The sequence below is a fragment of the Cynocephalus volans genome, chromosome 8 (assembly GCF_027409185.1).
Source record: "Cynocephalus volans isolate mCynVol1 chromosome 8, mCynVol1.pri, whole genome shotgun sequence".
Taxonomy (NCBI): Eukaryota; Metazoa; Chordata; class Mammalia; order Dermoptera; family Cynocephalidae; genus Cynocephalus; species Cynocephalus volans.
In genome coordinates this window covers 98158558-98181038 of record NC_084467.1, presented here as the reverse complement: position 1 = coordinate 98181038, position 22481 = coordinate 98158558, and the positions used below count along the sequence as shown (strand labels likewise).

The 22481-nt window shown below is 47.7% G+C and overlaps 2 protein-coding genes across 4 annotated transcripts in view; one reads left to right on the top strand and one right to left on the bottom strand.

Moving 5' to 3' along the window:
• The first annotated feature begins 1539 nt into the window (after nucleotides 1-1539).
• On the top strand, nucleotides 1540-18792 carry DENND2D (DENN domain containing 2D). Of its 2 annotated transcripts, none has more exons than XM_063106435.1 (12): nucleotides 1540-1597; nucleotides 6147-6322; nucleotides 7117-7229; nucleotides 7893-7962; nucleotides 8717-8794; nucleotides 9899-10039; nucleotides 11442-11590; nucleotides 13847-14024; nucleotides 16814-16855; nucleotides 17257-17341; nucleotides 17688-17927; nucleotides 18384-18792. In XM_063106435.1, exons 1-12 carry the CDS (start codon nucleotides 1540-1542, stop codon nucleotides 18458-18460), a joined length of 1407 nt encoding a protein of 468 aa, XP_062962505.1. In that variant the 3' UTR covers nucleotides 18461-18792. The 2 variants fall into 2 exon arrangements, with proteins under 2 accessions (XP_062962505.1, XP_062962504.1); XM_063106434.1 differs by lacking the exon at nucleotides 1540-1597 and adding an exon at nucleotides 5475-5562.
• Nucleotides 18793-21154: 2362 nt separating this feature from the next.
• Nucleotides 21155-22481, bottom strand: part of CEPT1 (choline/ethanolamine phosphotransferase 1) — a 38021-nt gene continuing 36694 nt past the window's right edge. For both annotated transcript variants that reach the window (XM_063105560.1, XM_063105559.1), the window contains exon 9: nucleotides 21155-21977. In XM_063105560.1, coding sequence (XP_062961630.1) covers nucleotides 21858-21977 — 120 coding nt within the window. In that variant the 3' untranslated portion in view covers nucleotides 21155-21857. The remainder of the gene's footprint in view (nucleotides 21978-22481) is intronic.

Below are 22481 nucleotides of genomic sequence, written 5' to 3'. Positions count from 1 at the left end.
ATTCACCCATTTTACTATTAATGAACATTAGAGGTTATTTCCAATTTCAGGCTATTTCAAATAAGGTTTCCACGAACATTCTTGTACTTGTCTTTCTGGTGCAAATGTACACATTTTCCTTCATTTGTTTTTAAAGGAAGAAAGTAGTTTGGTTGGGAACACCATAAAATAGGTTGGGAAAATAGGTTAGACAAGTTTATCATGAGCAACTACTGTTCTTACAAAGAGATGCGCAAGACACAGATCCAGCCAAGAGAAGGTACTTGCGGAAGAGATGTGTCCTTGCACGTGGGAATACACAGAGAATAGGGAACAGAAACAGACTGTAATTAAGTACAAAATTGCATACGCCCAGAGTAAAGTCAACTTTTCAAACCTCTGGGCTAAGACTAGACAGTTTAACACTAGGGCTGGATTGCCAACTCCTGCTCACACTTAGTCTGTGATGTGAAGGCCATGCATGGGGAGAGGGAAAAGGGCTGTAGGTCTGGGTGTCACTTCCATCCACCCCAGACATATTTCTTCCAGAGTGTCTTCTTTTCTCTACCTCCCACTCTTGAAACTCAGCCTGAAACCTTGGTGAATAGCAAAGTTTGGGATGAACTCTGCACTTCCCATCCCCACAGATAGATGCATGTCTTGGGAGGGAGGGGCGGCCAGGGCATATCACTCAGGAGCAAGTGGCACTTATTAGATGTAAAATGTCACTGTTAATAACTGAAGTTTGAAGTGTGGCCATATTTGGAAGTCACTGAAAGTGACAAGGAAAAGGAACTGAAAGACTGCATCGGGACTAGGGATTAGAAAGGGAATGGGGACAGCTGCAACAATGATGATGGTAATTAGTCCCTTAAATTTGTGTCACATAACAGCTTACAAAACGCTTTCCATTCCCTGTCACATCTCCGTGGAGTGGCAGGGCAGGGATTACCCCTGTTTTGCTGACCTGCCCCACACAAGACTGGATAAAAGGCAGGGTCAGGACCGTAAGCCACATCTCCAGTCCCTCCTCAGGAGCCCCGAAGGTGAACGGACAAATATGGCAAGACCTGGAAATAAATGGCCAGAGGCTAAAGCAGCTGCAGGAGATTTGTAGGGGCTGGGAAAGCGTGAGGACTCGGAAAATTCTGTCCGCTTCTGAGATTAATCAAGAGCCACCTGGAAGGTGCACCTCCCAGCCTGGAGGTAGGGGGTGACTTCAGCCATGACCCCGCGTGTTTGGGAACTGCGGGATTCGGAAAGTCAAGCTTTCCAGGACGCCCCACCAAGGGTGGGAGCGAAGTGGCGCCACCCCGTCCCGGACGCGCGTCAGGCGCCCTCTGTCACCCCACGCCGCGCTGCCAGGGGCCCCGGGAACAGCGGCCCGCCCAGGTGCGTCGAGGGTTGGGCCAGAGTCCGGAAGGTGCGCCGCTCCGCCCGGAGTCTGCACCTTCGGCCTCCCCCCGCGTGAAAGTGAAAGTGTCGAGGCCCGCGGAGGTCAAAGATTGGGGGGCGGGGCCGACGCCGAGCTGGGAGCGGGCGCCGGGCACTCGTGGGGCCATGGATGGCCTCGGCCGCCGCCTTCGAGCCAGCCTGAGACTGAAGCGCAGCCATAGGGGTTAGTGCCAGCCGGGGCGCGCCGAGGCAAGAACGCGGGGACAACGAACGGACCGCGCGGGGACGAGGAGCCGTGACTGGAAGCTAGCGGGGTGGGGGGCCAGGAGAGGGCGGCGCGGGGGGTTGGGATCCGGTAGAAGTTTGAAGGGGATTCAGGAGGGCTGCGCGGGGCTCAGGTGCGATGGAGAGCGCAGGTAGAGGAGAAAAGGGACAGGTGGGGACGGGGTCAGAGTTCAGCGGAGTGGCCAGGCCTGAGGGGACAGTGGGGAGGTGACCGGCCAAAGGAAACCGTTGTGGGGCCCCAGGGCCACGTGTTCTAACATCCAGGAAGCTTGTGGTGCAACCGCAATGTGCCTGAAGCGCCCAGGCTACGGCGCCCTCCGGAAGGCACCGCCTCAGCCTCGCGTCTGTCTGCCCACCGCCCCGCCCCCCCCTCGTTGCTCCGTGACTCGGCTGTGGTCTTTGCCCAGTTCCTGGGAGCTAGCTCCATGCCCCTGCCCCGCAGATAGCCACCGGCCCCCAGTACTGGTCTCCCGATGACATTAGCACCCCCACCCAGGGGCATATAGGAATCCTGAATTGTGGCCGCGTGCAGAGCTAGGATACAGCCTGCTCAGCTGCTCTTTTAGTGTGACCCAGAGGTGTCACGCCTACCCTCAGCCCTCATCAGTGAAATGGAATGGTTCCTCCCATCCACGATTGTGGGGATTCTAGTAGAAATCAATATTAGTTTCCTTTCGTTCTTAGTTGAGCATCGGGCTTTGGAAGGAGGGCAATTAGGAATTCGTTCATTTATTCATTCGTTCAACAAACATTTGTTGCTGCTTACCACTAGCCATTCCTATGGCCAAGCAGCCATAACCCTTAGATACTTTGCCCACCTTCTAAGCGTAAAAGGGAGGGCTGGAAAGGGTCATTCCCAGACAACCACCCCTTCCAACATTGTCAAGTCAAGAGGCCCAGTGAACCCCTCTCCTACTGCAAGCCCCAGAGTTGAGAAGACCCAGAGGGTGAGGTCAGTGCTTTCTTCTTTGAACTGCAGTGACCTCTGAGTGACCTGCTGTTTGTCCTGTTCCCATTCCTTCTGCCATCCCCTGCTCCCTTCCCAGCCCTTGCTGTGCTCCCTAAATGCAGGTCTCTAATATCTGGCCATTCCACCTGCACCATGGGGAGAGGGCAGAGGCCTGGGACTGTGCAGTGGCTAGAGCAGAATGTAGGGTGGGGCTGGCATTCTCTCCTCTCTGAGGAGCACTGGTCCAGTCTTTCCTGGTCTCCCCAGCCCCTGTGAAGTCTGTGTAAATGGTTGGGGTCTGCTTTCTGAGGCGCAGAGGAGACATTCCAGATGTTCTTACCCACCTCTGCCCCAACATGGAGCTGATGATTGTGCCTAGAAGAGCTTCCTGGACACTGAGGAACTGTAAGAAGAGCAGTCAGTACCTGTTCTGGGGTCTGGCACCTGTCAGGCTAGGAGAGTGTGCCCTCTTGTCCTTCCATACCATCTTATCTTTTACCTTCCTGTGGATTTTCCCCTCCCTTTTCTGCCTTTCTGGCCCCAGGGCTGTGTGTTAGGAGGGTGTGTGTGTGTGTATGTAAATCATCCTGGTGGGGAGGAGTGGTGTGGTGGTGGTCCTGGGTTGAGAGTGGCTGAGCTGGAAGAGAGAGGGCCAGCTCTCCAGATTAAGGTTCTAGAAAGTACCATCACCTATGTTCTGGAGAGATTTGGGACTTGAGTCAGGTTCCTGTGGGAGAGGCTTCCTGGTGGAGGAACAAGTGTAACCAGACTCCTGACTTCTCTAGAAAGGGTGGCTCCCTTCTCAACCAACACTTGGGATAATAATTCCTTTCTAGGGCACTGGGGATTAAATGAGATGCCTTATATGAAACATATGAGTTTGATGGATGTTTTTTCTTATGCTAGTTTCTCTTCTGTTGATAACCCCTTTTGGAAGGGGCAAGAAAGCATTCTTTTGCTAAATTTCTTGGGCCTCAGCCTCAAAGGCTTAACGTTACTTTTTTTTGTCAAGGCTTTCTAAGTTTTGCTGTTCTCTTGGCTCTCCCTATAATGCAGGAGGAAATGGGCTGAAAATGTGGCCCAAAGGATTTAGGGATAGACATGATTTCCTGAGGTTCTGGAAGGATCAGTGAGAAGATTCTCTTTCTCAAAGTCCTTTGCAAACCTCTGTGGTATGTGGTGATGTGGAATGTGCCCAGAAGGCAGGAATATGGATGTGGAACTTTCATAATCCCCACTCCCACCAGATCCTGTTAATTTTAAATAGCCTCTGAATTACTCCGTGACTCAGTTTCCCCATCTGTACCAGGAAGATGCTTGTTCTTCAGACAGGTGGTGAGGATTGTGCAACAAGTCTGTGCAAGTTGGTAGTAAGGCGTGGTAACAGCTCCGAGTGTTCTGGTTCACTCCTCTCACCCATTACATACATCCTCACATACCCATTACAAACACACATAATTACATTATTTACTGTGATTGGAGCTCCCTCCAGGAGTTACGGCTGAGCCAGAGTCCTGATTTTTACTGGTCCCACAAATGCCAGGTCTAGAGCTCTTAGGAGCAAGGCAGCCATGTCCCCATCCCAGCACCCCACTCTCTTCCAGAGGGCTACCAATTTCTTGCAGCCATGGCAGACACTGGCACCAAACCCCTTTGTCTCTTGCCCCCTTGAGCGAGCTTCCTAACAAAAATCCTTCCCTCTTACTCGTTGTAGGGTTTCTGTAAGAATCCTAGGTGATTTCTTGCTATTCTTTCCCTTTTCCCCAGTCTCCAGACACAGTAGTGAGCTAGCAGCTTTGCTTGTAGCTTTGCAGAACTGTTGAACTGGCCTAATAGGGACAAAGGCTTGAGCAGTAGTCAGAGTGGGGTGGAGATCAGCCCGATGCTTTCCACTACCTTTGAATGACCCTCAGGCTGCTAATGCAACCAACCCCCCACCCTAGGCTGGGGACAATCTCCTGAGTCAGTGCTTCCTATTTGAGAAGAGGGATTCTTCTGGAGCCCAGGAACTCCCAGTAACAGAACTCTCTACCTTGGGCCACCGAGTGTTGTAAGGGGTGAGAGAGTCACCACTGTAGGCATAGCTGAAATATCAGGAACTCTCAGCTCAGAAATGGACTTTGCTCTCTAATTCACCATCAGGAGAGAAGGCTTTGGGGTCTCTATTGATTTCCAAGACTCCCTCTCTTGCTGGAAGAATTAATCCATTTAAATAATTATTGGGCCAAGTCTGCTTATCTTAATCAGGGAAGGGCGGTGGCATCCTGGCTACAGGGAGTGTTTGATAATGTGCTCTTGGTTGAGGTCCTGAAGTCCTCCTGGAAGTTCTGCAACACAGAAGGTGGCCTTGCAGGATTTTTTGGCTGCTGTTGACCAAGTGGAGAAGTGAAAGGTCAGAAATCAAAGTTATGGGGATATAAGATCCCTGTCCTGAGACCAGTGACATTCCAGGGCCCACAGTCCGTCCGATGCTTTCAAGCATTCTTCACTGTTCCAAGATTGTAAATAAACTCATGGTACAATCCACAGCCCATGATTCAATGCTCTTCACCCAGTAGCACCTGCGCCTTGGAGGTGTTTGCTCATGACCTTTTCTCTCACCACACCCTGGGGCTCTTGGGAGGAGCTGAGATCTGAGCTGCAGTGCCAGGATGCTTCCTCCCTCAGTGCTGACCTTCTGCTGCCTTCCTGGTCCCGTCACATCCTTCTTGCTCAACCCCAGGGTGCACAGGATGGAAACTGCTCTCCCCTGTTTAGAAGGCAGCGCGTGGCTCGGCTTCCTAGAGTTGTGGCTGAAGACTGAAGCAGCAGCCCTTTTCTCGGGCTTTCTGTAGCCAGTCTGTGTTGGGGGAAAGGAGAGTGCTCCATGCTGCGAAGTCTCAGGCAGATGGAAGGACGAGTGGTAGGCCGGGCACTCAGGCTCCTCCGAAACCGGCTGCCTCGACTCCAAGCAGGTCAGGACTGGACTTTCCACTTCCTTTTTTTTAGAGTGACCCTCTTAGACTGGACTGTTTCTTCCTTGAAATGCTCCTTCCTCCTCTTTATATTTCCACCTCCACGTGGCTCCCCATGTGACAGGGCCAGGAGGTTTCCCCTGCTAGAATTTAGAGCCCTCTATGGGGGCTGGTGTAGCCACAGTCACATGCCCCTTGGGCTTGTTCTGATACATTTAGTATGATTTTGTTCTCAGGGCATACAGTTCCAGGACTGCCCTGGGAAACCTATAGGTAGGCAGAGTCTCTGCGGTAGCCTGGGATGTAGGGCCTCCATGTGGCCTCTCCAGTACATTTCTTTGGTTTCCACATTGGTGGTTTCTTTCCTCCTGTTGGCTCCCCATGGTTTCAAGTCTCCCACAGCAGGTGCAGAAACTGCCCAGTTGGCTGTGATCCTGTTCCGTGACTGGTGGTGCTGGTCAGGCTGTAGGTATCTCAGCATTGGCAAGGCGGCCTTGGGGTGTCGAAGTTGCCCTGATTCTTACAGACTCCAGTCGGGAATGGATTGATAAGACACTGAATGGGTCCTGGTGTGTTGGTTTCAGGATCTCCCCAGGACAATCCAGAGGATGCTGTAAAGGAACCAGAAAGGGCCCAGGAGCACTCTCTGCCCAACTTTGCTGGGGGGCAGCACTTCTTTGAATACCTTCTCGTGGTTTCTCTTAAAAAAAAGCGTTCAGGGGATGATTATGAGCCCATGATCACCTACCAATTTCCCAAGGTAAGGACTGAGGGAGAGGGAAGGGGAGGACAGAAGACAGATTGGGGTGTTTGAAAAGGAGTGGTTGGAGGTTCCATCTCCTTCCCCCCCTGCCGGGGCTTGAGTCAAGTTCTGCCCTGAGCTTGGCGCTCTCTGCTCTCCATTTCCTTCTCAGCCAGTCCTGGTTTTCTCTTATAACCCAGAGAATCTAGGTCTGACTTCTTTGTGAGGGACTAGCTGACCTGGGCAGAGACACTAGGCTAGTTCTTTTGCCCTTTTGGGGCCTCCTAGTTCTTCCAAATTCCATCTTCAGTCACCCTTCTCTGTAGAGAAGCTCACCTGCCAGACCTCCTAGAAGGAATCCCCTCCCTGGGATGTGTGGGAAGGAAAGGATAGGGCAGGCTCAGAGCTGGTGAGCAGGCACAGCACTCTGCCTGGCCTGAGCATCAGACTCGCTCTTGTCTGATGGTGCACTGGGTGAAGTCTGATGTGGTGTCTCTCTGACGTTGTCTTCCCAGGATCCTGGGCCATCTCAGGGCCTTTCTGTATTCATGTGGCCCTAACCCCCTTCCTGACTATAGATTTCTCAAGATACTGAAGTCCAACCCAAGTTCACATCAACTTGGCCCAGGGGGAACGGGAAGGATCAGCTTTGAGGTTGTCCCAGCCAGACCGAGAATGCAGACTGTGCAGTCTGCAAAGCAAAGGCACCCTTTGGCCCCCATGCCAGTGAAGCCTGCCACCTCTCAAGCCCTCTTCTCCCACCCTTGCTCCCACCTTCACTATCCACTTGTTTCTTTTCCTTTTCCTCATAGCGAGAGAATCTACTCCGGGGCCAACAGGAGGAGGAGGAGCGGTTGCTCAAAGCCATCCCCTTGTTCTGCTTCCCAGATGGCAATGAGTGGGCACTACTCACTGAAGATTCCAGGTAATTGCTCAGCCCTGGGACAGAGGTATGGAATTAGGGGAGAAGGGACAAGTATGAGCCGTGCGGCTCCTGTGGCTCCCTTACCTGGTGTGTATACCGAATTCTCACCAGGGAGTGGAGTTGATTCATTTATAAACATCTTGCCTGAGGTCCTTCAAGGCCAAGAATCTTAGCCATTGGTTTGATCGGTCATCTCTGTCCAAAGAAGGGCAAGATTCTCCCACGTGTCCTAGGACCAATAGTCACTGTTTTTGACTCCGACACTGGACTCGGCAGAAAGCCCTTGGCCTCTGAAAAGGCAATATAGCAAAGGCCTGGATAACAAGAGCCCTGGGATGTGACTGCCTGAGTTTGGATTTTGGCTTCTCCACTTATGAGTAGAGTGACCTTGGATGGAAAACACCCTCTCAGAGCCTCAGTTCCTTCATATTTAAAGTGCGGATAATAATTGAACCTAACTTAAAAGGTTGTTTTGAGAATTAAATAAGATGGTGCATTTAGGGCTTTCCACCAGTGAGCACTTAATAAATTACTGGTGTTATTACTACTGTGATTAAACAGTACCTCCCCTTTGCCCTTCTCTCCACCCCTCTGGCACTGAGCTCCTTCCTGTTTTAGAATCTCGTGAGCAAAGCAAACCAAGCCTTGTCTGCTCTTTCTCAGGGAGACCTTCTCCTTCGTTCTGACCAATGTGGATGGGAGCAGAAAGATTGGATACTGCAGGCGCCTCCTGGTCTGTGCAGCTCACAGCTGTCCCCTCTTCTCTGCAGCATGCTCAGCTCCACAGCTGGGCTTGCTGAAGCCTCAGCTGCAAAATCCCAGGCTCCCTGGCAGTGGTGGTTGTAGAGAGAGCACAGCCCAGCACCTGCTGCCATGTTAGTGCCCCCTCTGCAATCCCACAAGAATGAGGGTCTGATGCCCCTCCTCACATGCCTGAGGGACCTTTGCTGGACATGCTCTGGCTTGTGCTCTCCCCGGCTTTCAACAGCTCCCCTCTTTGTGAGAGCCTCCATCTGACTTCTCTTCCTGCTTTCTCTATCTAGGCCTGCTTGCATTGGCCTCTGAAGCTGAGAGCAGAGGCTAGCATTGGGACAATGCAGTTCAATCTCAGGTCTCGGGAGGATTCTCCATGTCACCTTTACAGTGCTTTCCTTTCTACCCATTCCCTTGTCATCACTAGACACGCTGCTTCCTCTCTTTGCTGAGTCCCAGATCATGTTCGCTGTGAAGGTGTTGGTGCTTGCCTTTGAGTCCACCCAGACCCTCAAGGCCATCTTCTTTTGACCTTGGTGGCTGCTCTGATCTGCCTGCTCCCCGTCCCATGAATGGGACCTCTGCATAACCAGGTCTTTGTTCGTCTGGCCCACCACACACCATAAATCAATCTCCCCGCCTCCGAGTCCCCAGCCTTATCCCCTATCAACCCCAGTTTGGAGAAGCCCTTGAGGAGGCAGCAGCACTGAGGGAGCCTCTCTGTCTCTCCCCAGCCCGCCGGCCCGGGCCCTCACCTTCCCAAAGTGTACTGCATCATCAGCTGCATCGGCTGCTTCGGCTTGTTCTCCAAGGTAGGGTGGGGTAAGATTCCTGTTGGGCCAGTTCAGTTGGGCTCTGCCTGGCTGACCGCCCTGCCTGTGCAACCTGAGCCTAGTGGAGCTCCTCCCCAACAGCCAGGTCAGCATCAAGGCACACTTGAGAAGACTGAGGCAGAGAGGGGCTTGGGCTTGACTAGATTTTAGGGAAAAGTGGAAATTGAATCTAGGGGACTACAGAGAGAGCCACCATTCCCACTCTAGTCAAGTGAGAAAGCAGTTGAAGCAGGACAAGGGAAAGTGCCTCAGGAGTCTCCTGCCCTGAGTTTCAATTTCTTCATCTGTCACATGGGTGTAATGATCCCTCACCTTCCTGTCTCCCAGGATGGTGTAAGGCTCAAATGAGGTGAGAACCTGAACAAATAGGAAGACAGTTGTTACACAGTAGGGTCTGAGACTCCCTCTGACTCCTTGGAGGGGAGAAGCTGTGGTCCCCAGGACTTCGGCTGGAACTGATCTGACTGCTTGTCCACATAAGTCAGAGGAATCTCTCAGAATGGATGGGCATGTCTTGGTGGCCAGAAAGGGCTTCATTGTGCTTTGCCCCTGCAGGACCCTTGGAGGACGAGGAGAGGAAACTGTCAGCATTCTTTTGGGGGACTGTTCATCTGGGCAGTGTTCTGAGGGATGGAGGTAGTCCCTGACCCTAGGGGGTCTCCAGTGGAAGATGGAGGACAGAGTGGCACCCCCAAGGCTTAGGCTTCTAGGCTCCCACTCCAACCAGTACAAATGAATGTGGTACCATCATGGACAATGAGTTTACTCTGGGTTGACTTCCTCGGGATGGTAGTTTTATGTTGGTATTAGGAGAAGGGAGGAATATGGGATGGTAGAGAGAGAATGAAAAGAAGACTAAGAAAAAGCAAGTCTTGTGTAGGAGATAAACAGCAGATTATTTAGTATGGGACCAGTCTCTGCCAGGGAGGGAGAGAGAAAAATTTGGCAGAGGGGCCTAGAAGATACGTGAGGATTAGCTGGACCAGTGTGAGAGCCTTACGATGTTCAGGGGCACATGGGTGTCTGCCACCCACTCAGTAGCATCCCTGTGAGCTGTGCCTCCCATAGTCCTTTTCCCTGCAGATCCTGGATGAAGTGGAGAAGAGGCATCAGATCTCCATGGCTGTCATCTACCCATTCATGCAGGGCCTCCGAGAGGCAGCCTTCCCTGCTCCTGGGAAGACGGTCACCCTCAAGAGCTTCATCCCTGACTCAGGCACAGAGGTGGGTTAGCAAAGTGGGCAAGGCCCTCCCTGGCTGGAGAAGGGGGGCTTCTGTGTCACCTCTCACCACTGTTCATCCATTCACCAGGTTAAAGTACAGAGACACTGAGTCAGGCTGGGACTGGAGCTTGGTTAGAATTATTATTGGCAGAACTGAAAAGCAAATCCAAATTTTCTTATTCTTCTAACCTGATATGCACAAGCATCTAGTTAATGTTCAAGCCAGCATGACTTTTATTTGTAATGAATAAACCATGTCAGTTGAGGCTTCTGGTGCTAGAAAGGACTTTACCCCCAGTCCCCAAAAAGCCACTTGTCCCCACACCCCACGCTGTTCCCATGTCTGTACTATATTTCTACCTTATGGCCCCCATCTGTCTATTTCTTATCATCCATTTCCACCCCTGAGTCCCTACCCATGCCATGTGAGAATGCTATTGTTTTAAGCCTCTAAACAGACTGAGGCAGCAAGTAGAATATTGTTCTATGAATTCCAGTCCTAGGGCCGGCCTGTGGCTCACTCGGGAGAGTGCGGTGCTGATAACACCAAGGCCACGGGTTTGGATCTTATATAGGGATGGCCAGTTCGCTCACTTGGAAGACATGCTGACAACACCATGTCAAGGGTTAAGATCCCCTTACTGGTCATCTTTTAAAACAAAAAAAAAGAATTCCAGTCCTGACCCTGGAACTTGGGATAGTTTGTGTGCCCCTCTGAACCTTGGCTTCCCCACATAAAAATAAGGGGGAAGGGGCTCATATTTTCCATTTTCTTAAAAAATAATTACCGAATGCTTGCTGTGTGCCAAGCTCTACACTATTTTCTGGATATACAGTGGTGAATAAAGTAAATGTGATCCCTGACCTCATAGGGCTAAAAGTTTAGTGGGGAAGACAGACACTAAATAAGTAAATACACCAATAAATATACAATCAAAAATTGTATAATTGTTTGAAAGAAAAAACCAGGGTGCTGCATGAGAAGAAGATGGGGAAGTATTAGGTGGCCAAGAAGGGCCTCTGAGACCTGAATGAGGATAAGAATGAAGGGAGAAGAGCAACACAGGAGAGGGCCCAGCCTGGGAAGGGCTGCAGGCAGGGGACAGGGATATGCTCAAGGGACGGGGGAGTTGATGGCAAAGCACAGTGGTGGTGGTGGTGGGGTGCTGTGCTCGAGGAGGCCAGCAAGGGAGGCGGGACCTCTTGGGCCCTGCTGGAAATGACACCAGTGCCATCCTCAGAGCAGAGGAAAGCCATCAATGAGGTTTTAGCAAGGGAGAGAGAGAGATGATCAGATTTACTCCTGTGGGGAAAATGGAGTATAGGCTGGTACAGGCCCAGCATTCTAGAGTCTGCATGATTGAGCAGTGTGGTGACATCCTCTCTCCCTCTGGTTTCCTCAGTTCATCTCACTGACACGACCCTTGGACTCCCACCTAGAACATGTGGATTTTAGTTCTCTGTTGCACTGTCTCCGTTTTGAACAGATTCTTCAGATCTTTGCTTCTGCAGTGCTGGAAAGAAAAATCATCTTCCTGGCAGAAGGTCTCAGGTGGGCCCGGCCACTGAACAGCCCACCTGCACACCTGGGTTCAAGGGAACAGACCAGAGGGTCTCAAAGGAAACCAGGCTGTAGGGCTCACGTGCCCACCCTCCTGCTTCCTGTTCCTTGACCTGCACTTTAAGCCTAGAGAAACAGCTGTTGCAACTCCCCTGCCCTTGTCTCCGCCTCCAAACTTGATTGCTGCCTGGGCCTGAGGAAGTTTCCTGATTTAGCTTAGAGAAGGGGCATGACGTGTTCCTGGGACAGCTCAGGCAGGACTAGTTAGGTGGATGCAGACATTATTCTGCCCTTGCTAGGCTGAAGAAGGGAAAGAGGGTGGAGAATAGGATAGGAAGGCATATAATGGTATGGAGGTTATCCTTTTAATCACTTATTCAAAAAAGATTTATTGTGTGTCAACTCTTTGCCCGATGCCAAGCATCGGGAAGACACAGACAAACAAGACATGGTCTTTGACCTTATGGGGATGCAGAATTATGCAATGGTTGAAAGCATAGGTATTGAAATCAGCAAAAGGGAGTACAAATCTTGTTCTTCCACCTTTAGCTATGAGGTTCCCCTTAGGTTAGTTTCTTAACTTTTTGAAGTCAGGATCTCCTTATCTGTCAAATGGAAATGATTGTACCTACCTCATAAGGTTGCAGTGAGGATTAAATGAAATAATGCACATTAGGAACCTAGCACACTGCCAGGTACATATTGGCAAGAGCTAGCTGCTATTCTTAATAAGTTCACAATTGAGAATATCCTTGGCTATAGTAAGAGCAGGGTACTGTTATGTCTTTGTCTCTGCCTCTGAGGGGCTTCAAGTCTGTGAAAGACATGGGGAGAAATGTGACAGAATGTAGAAGAAAAAAAACAACAGTAGGGGGTTAACCTATTCATATCTGGGGAGAACCAATGATACTGTGCTGAGAATCCTGGTTCTATCTTTTAGGGAAGAGGAAAAAAAAAGGATGTAAGGGACTCAACAGAGGTCAGAGGGTCAGTGTTTCAGAAAAAAGGAAGCTTGGACAGGGTGTGGTGTCTCTGTGTTGAAAATCCTATAAAAATCAGTGATAACTGAAAAGGATTTGTAGGCTAATCCTTGAGGGGAGTGGCATAATCTTTCACTTTGGGAATAGCTCTTTCACTCCCAGACCTGTATAAAATCACGATGTTGCTGTTGTGGCCAGAACTAGGGTTCTGGCCTTTCTCCCTCAGATCACTGTTTGGGAAGTGAAGGCTGGCAGGGTTTACCTCTGAGATGCTAACTTTTTCCAGGGAAATCCCACCACTCCTCACTTCCTTTCCCCACTGAGTTTTTCAGATCCCTGAAGCTCAGACACGGAGGGGACTTCCAGTCAACCTAAGCCTTGGCTAGAGTCTCAGAGAGGCAACCTTCCTAACTCAGGAAGTGCTAGCTTGATACCAAGAATTGAGATAAGGTTTCCGCATCTGTGTTTTTATTGGCCTTGGCACTGGGGCAATTTGGCTAGAGGAATGAAACTCCATGAAAGCTAGTGGAGAAAAGAGAAGATAGAGAATGGGGTTTTGCGTGTGTGTGTGTGTGGTGGGGTGGGGTGGGGTGAGGGTGGTAGCTGAGTTGTGACTTGGGCAATAATGACACGAGGAATGCTTCATTGGAAAGACCAGAGGAGCCACCACTGTGGGACTTTCCGTGTAGGAATTGCTAGGCAGAGGTTCCTGGAAACTAGGAATTTCCCAAGCAAACTCAGGCACCAGCCTTGTAACTTTCAGTAACTTTGAGTGGCCAGAGGAAGCCATGTGACATTAAGGCTGGGGATGAGGGTAGAGACATAAGGAAGAAAAAAGGCTTTGCCTCTCCACTGAGCCCCCACTCTTTACATGTTTGTCTTTTCACTACACTGTGGGTTCCTTAAAAGCAGAGTCAGGGTCTTATTCTTCATGGAATCCACAGCCTTAGCACAATTGTGAGCACAATAGTAAGGGCTTAATCAATTACCTGTTTGAACACATCTCTTCTCTCCCCTCTTTCAAGCCACTTTTATTTTTGGCCTGTAGTAAGTTGAGAAGACTAACTGGGAAAAGAAAGATCAAATAGAGGCTCCACCCTCGATGAGTAGGCCCTCTTCCCCACCCCTCCCAACAAAGAGTAGTTGCAAGCTCTGGGACCCACATGACTCCCAGACTTGCTCTTTTGCAGTAGCTGCTGTCAGTGGAGGGCTGTGTAGGGTGGCAATGCAGGGGCCCCTCTGACTCGTTCTCTGTGCTCTGTCCCAGCACCCTGTCTCAGTGCATCCATGCTGCTGCCGCGTTGCTCTACCCCTTCAGCTGGGCACACACCTACATCCCTGTTGTCCCTGAAAGCCTTCTGGCCACCGTCTGCTGTCCGACCCCCTTCATGGTTGGAGTACAAATGCGCCTTCTGCAGGAGGTTATGGACAGCCCCATGGAAGAGGTATGATGCAGCAAGAAGAGGGCAGGATTTGGAGCCAGGCAGACCTGGATTCGGATCCCAGCTCTGCTACTAACAGCTCTGTGATTTGGGGCAAGTTACCTTACCTCTTTAAGCCTGAGCTTCCTCATCTGTAAAATGGGGTTAATTGTTCAATTCCTGGGGATTCTGGGGCAAATAAGCTGCATAAAGCTCCTAGCCTGGTGCCTAACACATAGTTGATGCTCAATAAGTGTTGGTTCCTTTCTCCTCAATGATTTCCTTTTGGGCTAAAGGGGCAGCCCATAGTTCATTCAGGGGTCACCAAACTGCATTGCCAGCCACCCCTAATGAGCAGTCTCTGGGGTGTCCCATCTCTCAACCAAATGGATGATCACAGCTGGTCTATACAACACACACCCCACTGGAATTCATTCAGATTCCTTGGAAGTGAGCTAACAGCCCTCCTGCAAACATGAGTCTTGAAAATGCAGATTTTTGCAGCAAGAGCCACCTTTCTCAGTAGCTCAGAGCTCAGTTGGCAATGAGGATATAGGTCCAAATCCCCTTTGATTTTGTTAGCTGCTTCTTGGCAGTGCCCCAGACATACCAGAGGGCTTATGTTGTGAAAATGGGCATTAACTGCATAAATCTGTCCACAGTGGTAGAAAAATAACTCAAAACGTTAGCTCTGCTTTGAGTTGTCAGTAGGAACTTTCAAAGGATAGCATGTTACTATTTCTTAAGCCTGAAGAGCTACTTGGGAATGTCTGGCTCTGTGACAGAAAGGGCTACTAAGGGAAGAGAAGTCTAGAAGTAAACTAATTAAAGAGGCACAGAGCCAGCCCTAGTGGGAAGATTTTCCCATTCTACATAAGAGATAACTTATGAGACAGTTAAGGCCCAGAGAACTCAACTGACTTATCCAAGGCCACACAGGCAACAGTGGAACCATGCACAGATAAAAATCACAGTCCTTCTTTCAGAAAGTATTGCTGAGGAGTAAAGAAGCAGGCTTGTTTCCCTTCTTGGCTCCCTCGGCTCTCCCACCCTTCTCCAGGACTGCTGAGTACACATGCCCTTTGAACCAGCCTTGTGACTAACTGGGACAGAATATTAGCCCTGTGTTCAGCAATTAAATTTAAAATGTCCCAACTCCAGAAGTTATGAAACTTCCTGACTGCAGCTCCAGCTCCTCAGAAACTGTGGCTCTTCCCTGCAATAGCCAGGCAGGAAGACACCCAAAAGTCAGCCAGACTCCAGCATCTGCTATCCAAGAGCCTTTTGCCTATTTTATTCCTTAGCAGCTTCTCTGTGAAATGGGTAGGGTGGCCAGGGTAGATGGGTGGGGATCCCCTGTGTCCCCACATCTCTCTGGAAGGGATTATCCACAGACAGTAATTTGCCCAAATACTGGAAAGATTTCTGGGAACAACCTGTAAACTTCATTTACACTTTCCTTCCAGCTCCCCAAATGAATAGCCTTCCCTGCATGAAGGCATCTGAGCATTTCTATACAAGAAGTTTCAAGCCTGGACTAGTTCAACTTTTCTCCCCTGATGATGAATAATTACAGTGCCTGCTCTATTTTTTTGGCATACTTTCCAGTCCCTCTCTTTTCGTGTATTTGGAAGAAAGAAGCATGGAGGGATAATTCACCCTATTGTCAAGAGCAAGGGTCACGAACTGAAACCAGGGGCCTAGCAGGCATTTAAATGATCAACACAGGATTGAGGGGATTATGGTAAACTGGTGAGCACATGCCCTGCCTAAAGGGGGCAGCTGCTACTCAGTTCCATCTGAATGTTGCCCTTCAGAAATGCAGACCAAGTGTTAGGGCTCCTGACTTTGCAGGAGAAGCCAAAAATCCAAATTTAATGTGAAATATTCCAATTTAAACATTGAAACTAATCCCATTATTTAGAAGTACTCTGAGAATCAAAGAAACAGATCTGCTGGTTGGAATCAACTAGGAGGAAGCCTATTGTAATCTCTGCTCTAGACTGAAGGCCCCTGAGGCAGTGATGGAGCAGGTACTAGAACCCAGGCCCTCCAACTTCCAACCCTGTGCTTGGCTCACCTGCAGCCTGTAGGCACATGGACTTCTTGCTTCTTCTCTTTCCCTCTTCCTGTTGACCCTGGGCTCATTTCCTTCCCTCACTTAGTTTCCTGCTAGAAGGCCCAAAGTTGCAAGCATTAAAAAGATCAAAAGATCCTAGAGCTGACCAGAGGGCAGGGAGTTGATGGGGAATTGTAGGGAAAGAAATGGAATCCCAATGACAGAACAGTCTAGACTTGGAAACTCATTGGTTCTGTTATTGGTCAGCAGTATGATCTCAGGCAACTTCTTTGGGTCTGTTTCCTCACCTGCGAAATGAAGATAGTATCTGCCTCACGGGAGTCTTGCAAGGATAAGTGAGACAAAATGCATGTGTGCCCCGTACTACTAAATGCTCCATATATAGAAGCAATTACTACGATCAATTTTTTATTAAAGGAGTGTCTGGCTATGATTTCCCCATACTATACTCCCTTTCTACCATAGCTCTTTTCTCTACCCGCTTCCTAAACACACACACGCACTCACGCACGCACGCATGCCGCGCGCGCGCGCTTTCCCCAGGAAGGGAACTGAATTTTCCAGAGGGGGATGGTGAGGAAAAAGAATGCCAGACAGAAAATGAGAACTGAAGATGTTGACTTTATTGCTACCTGGGCTGAAAAGTACAGCCACAGGCAGAGATGGACACAGTAAGTCCTCTGAGGTCTGTGAAGAAAGTGGAAGAGATAAAGCCATTTTGTGTTTATTTCAGGTCCTGTTGGTGAATCTTTGTGAAGGAACCTTCTTAATGTCAGTAAGTGTCTGGGTTCAGATCCCCTGCAGGCCCACCACCAACGCAACCTCTCTAGTCTCATGTTCCACTTATTTCAACAAACATTAAATACTTTTGTTGAAAAGACCTCCCCTCTCTCAAAGAGCCCACAGACATAGACACAGATGACTTCACCACAAGGCAGTATTAGTGCCTTTCGAGCGAGGGATATAAACTAAGTACCACAGGGATCGAGAGGATAACTCACTGATGTTGAGAGTCAAACCGGAGGCCAAGAAAAAGCTTCTGTTGTTTCTCCCCCATGTGGCCAATCATTTTGGGTTGTAAATATCATGCCGTCTTCATGCTCTTCCACCAACCCCTTTAACTCCACACCTCCTCCATGACTGCTCAACCTCTGAGCTGACTCTGTCCTCTCCTAGGTTGGTGACGAAAGAGACATCCTACCACCGAAGCTTCAGGATGACCTCTTAGACTCTCTTAGTCAGGGGACCAATGAGTTAAAGAGTAAGTCCTAGGCCCCTTTTATTTTGGGTTTCTCCAGGGAGCTTGAGGGCCTGATTCCCAACCATTCCATTCCAGAACTAAAATGAACTCACACAACAGTCCTAGGCTAGCCCCGGAGGCCTAGATCCTAGGGCAAGAATGAATATGGAATTTTATTCTTCCTAAGCAATGGCAGAGAGCCCATATCCAGGCTGTCATTTCAATTGGTCATTCAGTAGTTATGAATTATGAATTACTTCACCACTTTCCCCAGGAGCTTTCAGCCTGCAAGGAAAGCCATACTTGAAGGTGAGTTTGGGTAATTTCATCCTTCTGCTCTGAGACAGCCTTTATATGTCTCCTGCAGCTTCAGAACAAATCAATGAACATGTTTCAGGCCCTTTCGTGCAGTTCTTTGTCAAGACTGTGGGCCACTATGCTTCCTATATCAAGTGGGATGCAAATGGGCAAGGCCACTTTCAAGAACGGTCCTTTTGTAAGGCTCTGACCTCCAAGACCAACCGCCGATTTGTGAAGAAGTTTGTGAAGACACAGCTCTTTTCCCTTTTTATCCAAGAAGCTGAGAAGAGCAAGAATCCTCCTGCAGGTACACAGCAACAGCTCCCATCATTGTAAGCCCACAGAGGGTCACCTCTAGGATGAAGAGGATGGGAAGAAAAAGTGTCTCTCTGGAAGACCACAAAATAGCTGTAATTTTATTAGTGGGGTTGAAAGGAAGTAACCTTGAGATCTAAGAAAATGCCTCATGGGCTGACATTTTGCAGAAGTTGGTCTGTTCATCAGCCAGCAGGACTGGGCCCTTTCCTTTCTGTTTTAGTCTGGATCTAATTCCTGCTTAATTACCCTCTGTGAGCCCCTTCTTGGGCCAAATTGAATACCTGGATCTCTGGAGGCCTGTGAGGGCATGGGATTCCCAGCAGGGATGGTCGGGGGGGGGGGGGGGGCGGGGGACAGACATATTATTTCTGATCCTTACTCCTAAATTCATCATAGTCTGCCTGACCAGATTAGAAACCTCTAACACCTGTATCTAAACCCACAGGCTATTTCCAGCAGAAAATACTTGAATATGAGGAACAGAAGAAACAGAAAAAACCAAGGGAAAAGACTGTGAAATAAAAGCTGTGGTGAACAGGAGTGACTAGACCTACAGGCCAGTTCTGGACTTTGGCCCTTGCCAGTGTGGCAGGATCAGCGAAGCTCTCAGTCCCCAGAATCCACAGCCTCTCTCCGGAGTCCTGGTGACCAGGTCTTGCTTCAAACTGGTGTCTGAGTTCGGGATCCCTGGTAACAGCTTTCTCAGGACTTTGGAGGGCTCTAACTCCATGCTCACAGAACTGTGTTCTAAGCTGTGTCAGAGGTGACACAGAGTGGGAAACAGTAGTACAAGTGTTGTAGATGCTTGGTTAGAAGTTGCTGCAACTGCCTTCTTTCAGGAACCACTATTATAAAGTCCTCAACAGAGAATGTAGTGGGGGCCCTAAGGCTTAGCCCCTCCACACAAAAAAAGAGGTCTGTGGACACATGAGGATGAGAATAAAAATGAAAATCTCATTGTTTACTTGTGTCTTTGGCTTTCAATATGGAAGGAGAACCAGGAAAATGAGGCAAAAAATGTGAGAATAAATTGGACTAGAAGTGGAGGATTGGACTTGATCATGGTGGCCCTGCACCGGGGGCTGTTTGGAATGGTAGAATCACAGGGGTCAGCAGCTCCACTCCAACAGGAAGGGTAAGAGATACTGGTAGTAACAGCGACAGCACTGGACAAAGGGCAGCAGAGTCCCTGGTTCTAGTCAGGTGTGCTTTTCAGAATCCTGAGTGGAAAAGCTGCTACATAAGAGAAGCACCTGTAGTCTAGGGTAACTTGAGGGTAGGAATTCCAGTCAACAGAAGCCAGTGAAGAATACTACATGGCTTCCACAAATAGGCCTGTTTGCCCATCATTTCCAGTTTGGATTAGTCCTTTACCTTAATTCTTAGACATCCTACCCCCAACTGGTTGTTATTTTGAGAAGCCCAGTTCAATTCTTTAGCTAAAGGTGTAGGGAGCCCTGCATTGATATTTTCTCCTTTGAGAAAAGAAAATTATAATCTTAAGAGTCCAAAGGAGTTTAAGGGTGACCTAGTCTCTCCTCCCTCTATACTTCTGATAGCTTCTATTGAAACAGAGCAAGAGATGGGAAACGTTTTTAGAAGCATCTTAGCTTTTAAAAAATTCCACTTCTTTATGTGTATGTAAGTGTGGCCCTCAGAGGTCCCTGAACTCTATGCAAAAAACACAAATGTTTTTGGAGGGTGGAATGGGGGTACGGGCTACCAAATTGAAGTTAATCCCAATGTAATTTGATTTTGGGAGTGCAGATTTTTTGTGCACTCCAGGTGGCAGATGTTCCACTGTCACACACCATACCTAACCACGTTGCCACTCTTCACAGCTTCTAAAAATCACTGTATCTTTTTAGGTAGTTTATGGCAGTGGTTCCTAAACCTAGTTGTACCTCCAAAGGTTTCAGAACAGGAACCCAAATCCTGGGAATTTTGTGAAAATACTAAAACTCCACCCCAAATCTATCAAATCATCTCTAGAGATAGGACCTGAGAATTTGTATTCTTTAAAAGCTTCTTCAGGTGATTTTGTTATGTAACCAGGTATATGAATACATGAAGAATCAGGGCCAGCTGAGGTTTACTACAAATGTACCCTTGATCTAATGCTGATGGTGTATGTAGGGCTGAAGGAAGCAAATACCACATATGTGAGTGCTTTTCAGATTCCCTATATGCTAATAAAGATCCTAGGAGAATGTACACATTTCATTTAACCCTCAACATCTCAGTTTATAGCTTTAGCCCACTAAAGCCCAGTATGGTGTAGGAGAGAACTCTGGACCAGGATTCAGAAGATCTGGATTCTAGTCTCTGTTCTGAAAAATTGCAACTGTGTGACACTGGTATGTCATTTAGCTTCTCCAGGCCTCAATTTCCACTGCAGGTAATTAATACCTGCTATGTCTGTTGTAATAATCAAGTAAGACAATAGATGTAACTTTGCCAAACAAGTAGAATTATCCTTCCTTCTTGTCCTAGCTTTTAAAACTTGATCTGCCCTAGCATTTTCCTGTATGCATTTCTCTATTCCAGATGCTGGAGAAGTTGCTAGCAATCAAAGGTAATGAAGGATTTCCCTTTCCTGCTACAGTCTAGCAAAGAAATTACAGGTTTAACTCTCCTTGCTAATCCAGATCTACATGGGATTGATGGAATCATTAAAAGTGTAAGAAAGCAGGGTTCTGGCTGCCACGCAAGGCAGTACAACTACTGTTTATTACCGATTATGGAACAGGATATAAATAAAAATCAATAATAAAATACCTAATTTTAGTCAATAGTTTAAACCTTTTCTGTTGTCTCCCTCTTCATCCAAGCAACTGAACTGTTTGCATACAAGGGACACAGATCTAGTTCACAGAAGACACCTCGTTCCCATTTCAAACTATAGTATAGACACTGAAAAGGGGAGTGACAGAAAAAGGAGAATGTAAAGTGACCCTTAGAGAGGCCCAGGCAATTATTAAAAATGTAGGGGAAGGGTTTGAGACTCCTAAATGACTGATAATCACAGGGTTGATGATGACAACACAAGGAACTCATGGAGAGGGAAAAATGAACATAGTTCTTTTTTAAGTTAAATGGTTTCTACAAAACAGAATGGTCACAGGAGACATCACAACAATGTAGCTAACTGAATTCCTTATTTATTAAATAACAAATAAATTTTGCTTACATTTAAAAAAATGACATTAAAACTTAGTTTATCTTTCCACTGAATAAAATTGAGAAAAAAATTTGGATTTCAGATCATATATTTATTAAAAAAAATAAAATGGATTGACAAAGTTACCACATTATTCTGCATGCTAACAGGATTTCCCAAGCCCATGAGAGATACCACTTCTTGAGCAATAAAACAGTTACTTATTCAACAGTGTAAAGATATGAAACTTTTCAATCCAAATTCAAGGTCTCTATCACTAGGTTCCACCCCACAAGCTAGTAGTATGTATCTGTGCCACAAGCTGAGCTCCTTAGTAAAGAAAGCTTGAGAAGACACTAAACAAGGATGTTACTGAAAGATAATGATTTGTTAAAATTATAAAGTAACCATGTTTTGGCTTGCAAATATTCTACATTAGAGATCTCCACAACTGGGAATCTGCTCCCCGTGACAATATTATTCTGAATCTGGGATAATTACAAACAAATGGCATTTTTTTCCTGCATGCTTTCTTGGGCCAAATCCTGTATGACAACATGTACAATTTATAGCATGGGACTTGAAATTCCCATTCTCACAAAGGATAGTTAGGGAGTGTTACCAATAACAATGGATAAAAGTTATACAACACTGATTATTATAAATTATATTTGTTCTCATCCAACCCCATTCTCCTTAATATGCTCAGATTCTTTCCTGCAGAAAATATGAGTTTCCTATATAACACCAATTACATCATTAATGATGATTAGAATGAGCTGTAGAGACCTTGATTCTGAAGACATGTATGTGCAGGTGAGATGCAATCTGATTGCAAACACTGACACAGTAGCGAATCAAATCAAAGAAAGAGAAGACCTGGGAAGAAAAGAGACTATTAGATTCTCAGGACCAGCTTAGGCCTTCCCTAAGCTTCCTTAAAGTAAAGACAGGTGATCTCTGACTTTCTTGTCCTCTCTCCATATTCACCCTCAATTCTATACAATTTAATAACTCAATTTCCTCATGATCTTTCCATTACACTAATGATCTACAAACTATTTCTTAGACAAACAGTAAATATTTTAAACTTTGTGAGCCATACTTACTGTCTTTGTCACACTGCTCAACTCTACCATTGTAGCATGAAAGCAGCCACAGATAGATAGATAGATAACTAACTAAATAAATAAATAAATATGGCCATGGCTATGTTCAAATAAAACTTTAACAAAAACAGGCTGTGGGCCCATAGGGTTTAATCTGCCAACTCCTGCTTTACAGTCAGAAATTTGGAATTTATTAGTCCTGATGTAAGCAGGACTAATAAGAGTAATGCAAAAAGTGGCTCAAATATGAAGTCCCAGGAACTCTCACAGAGCC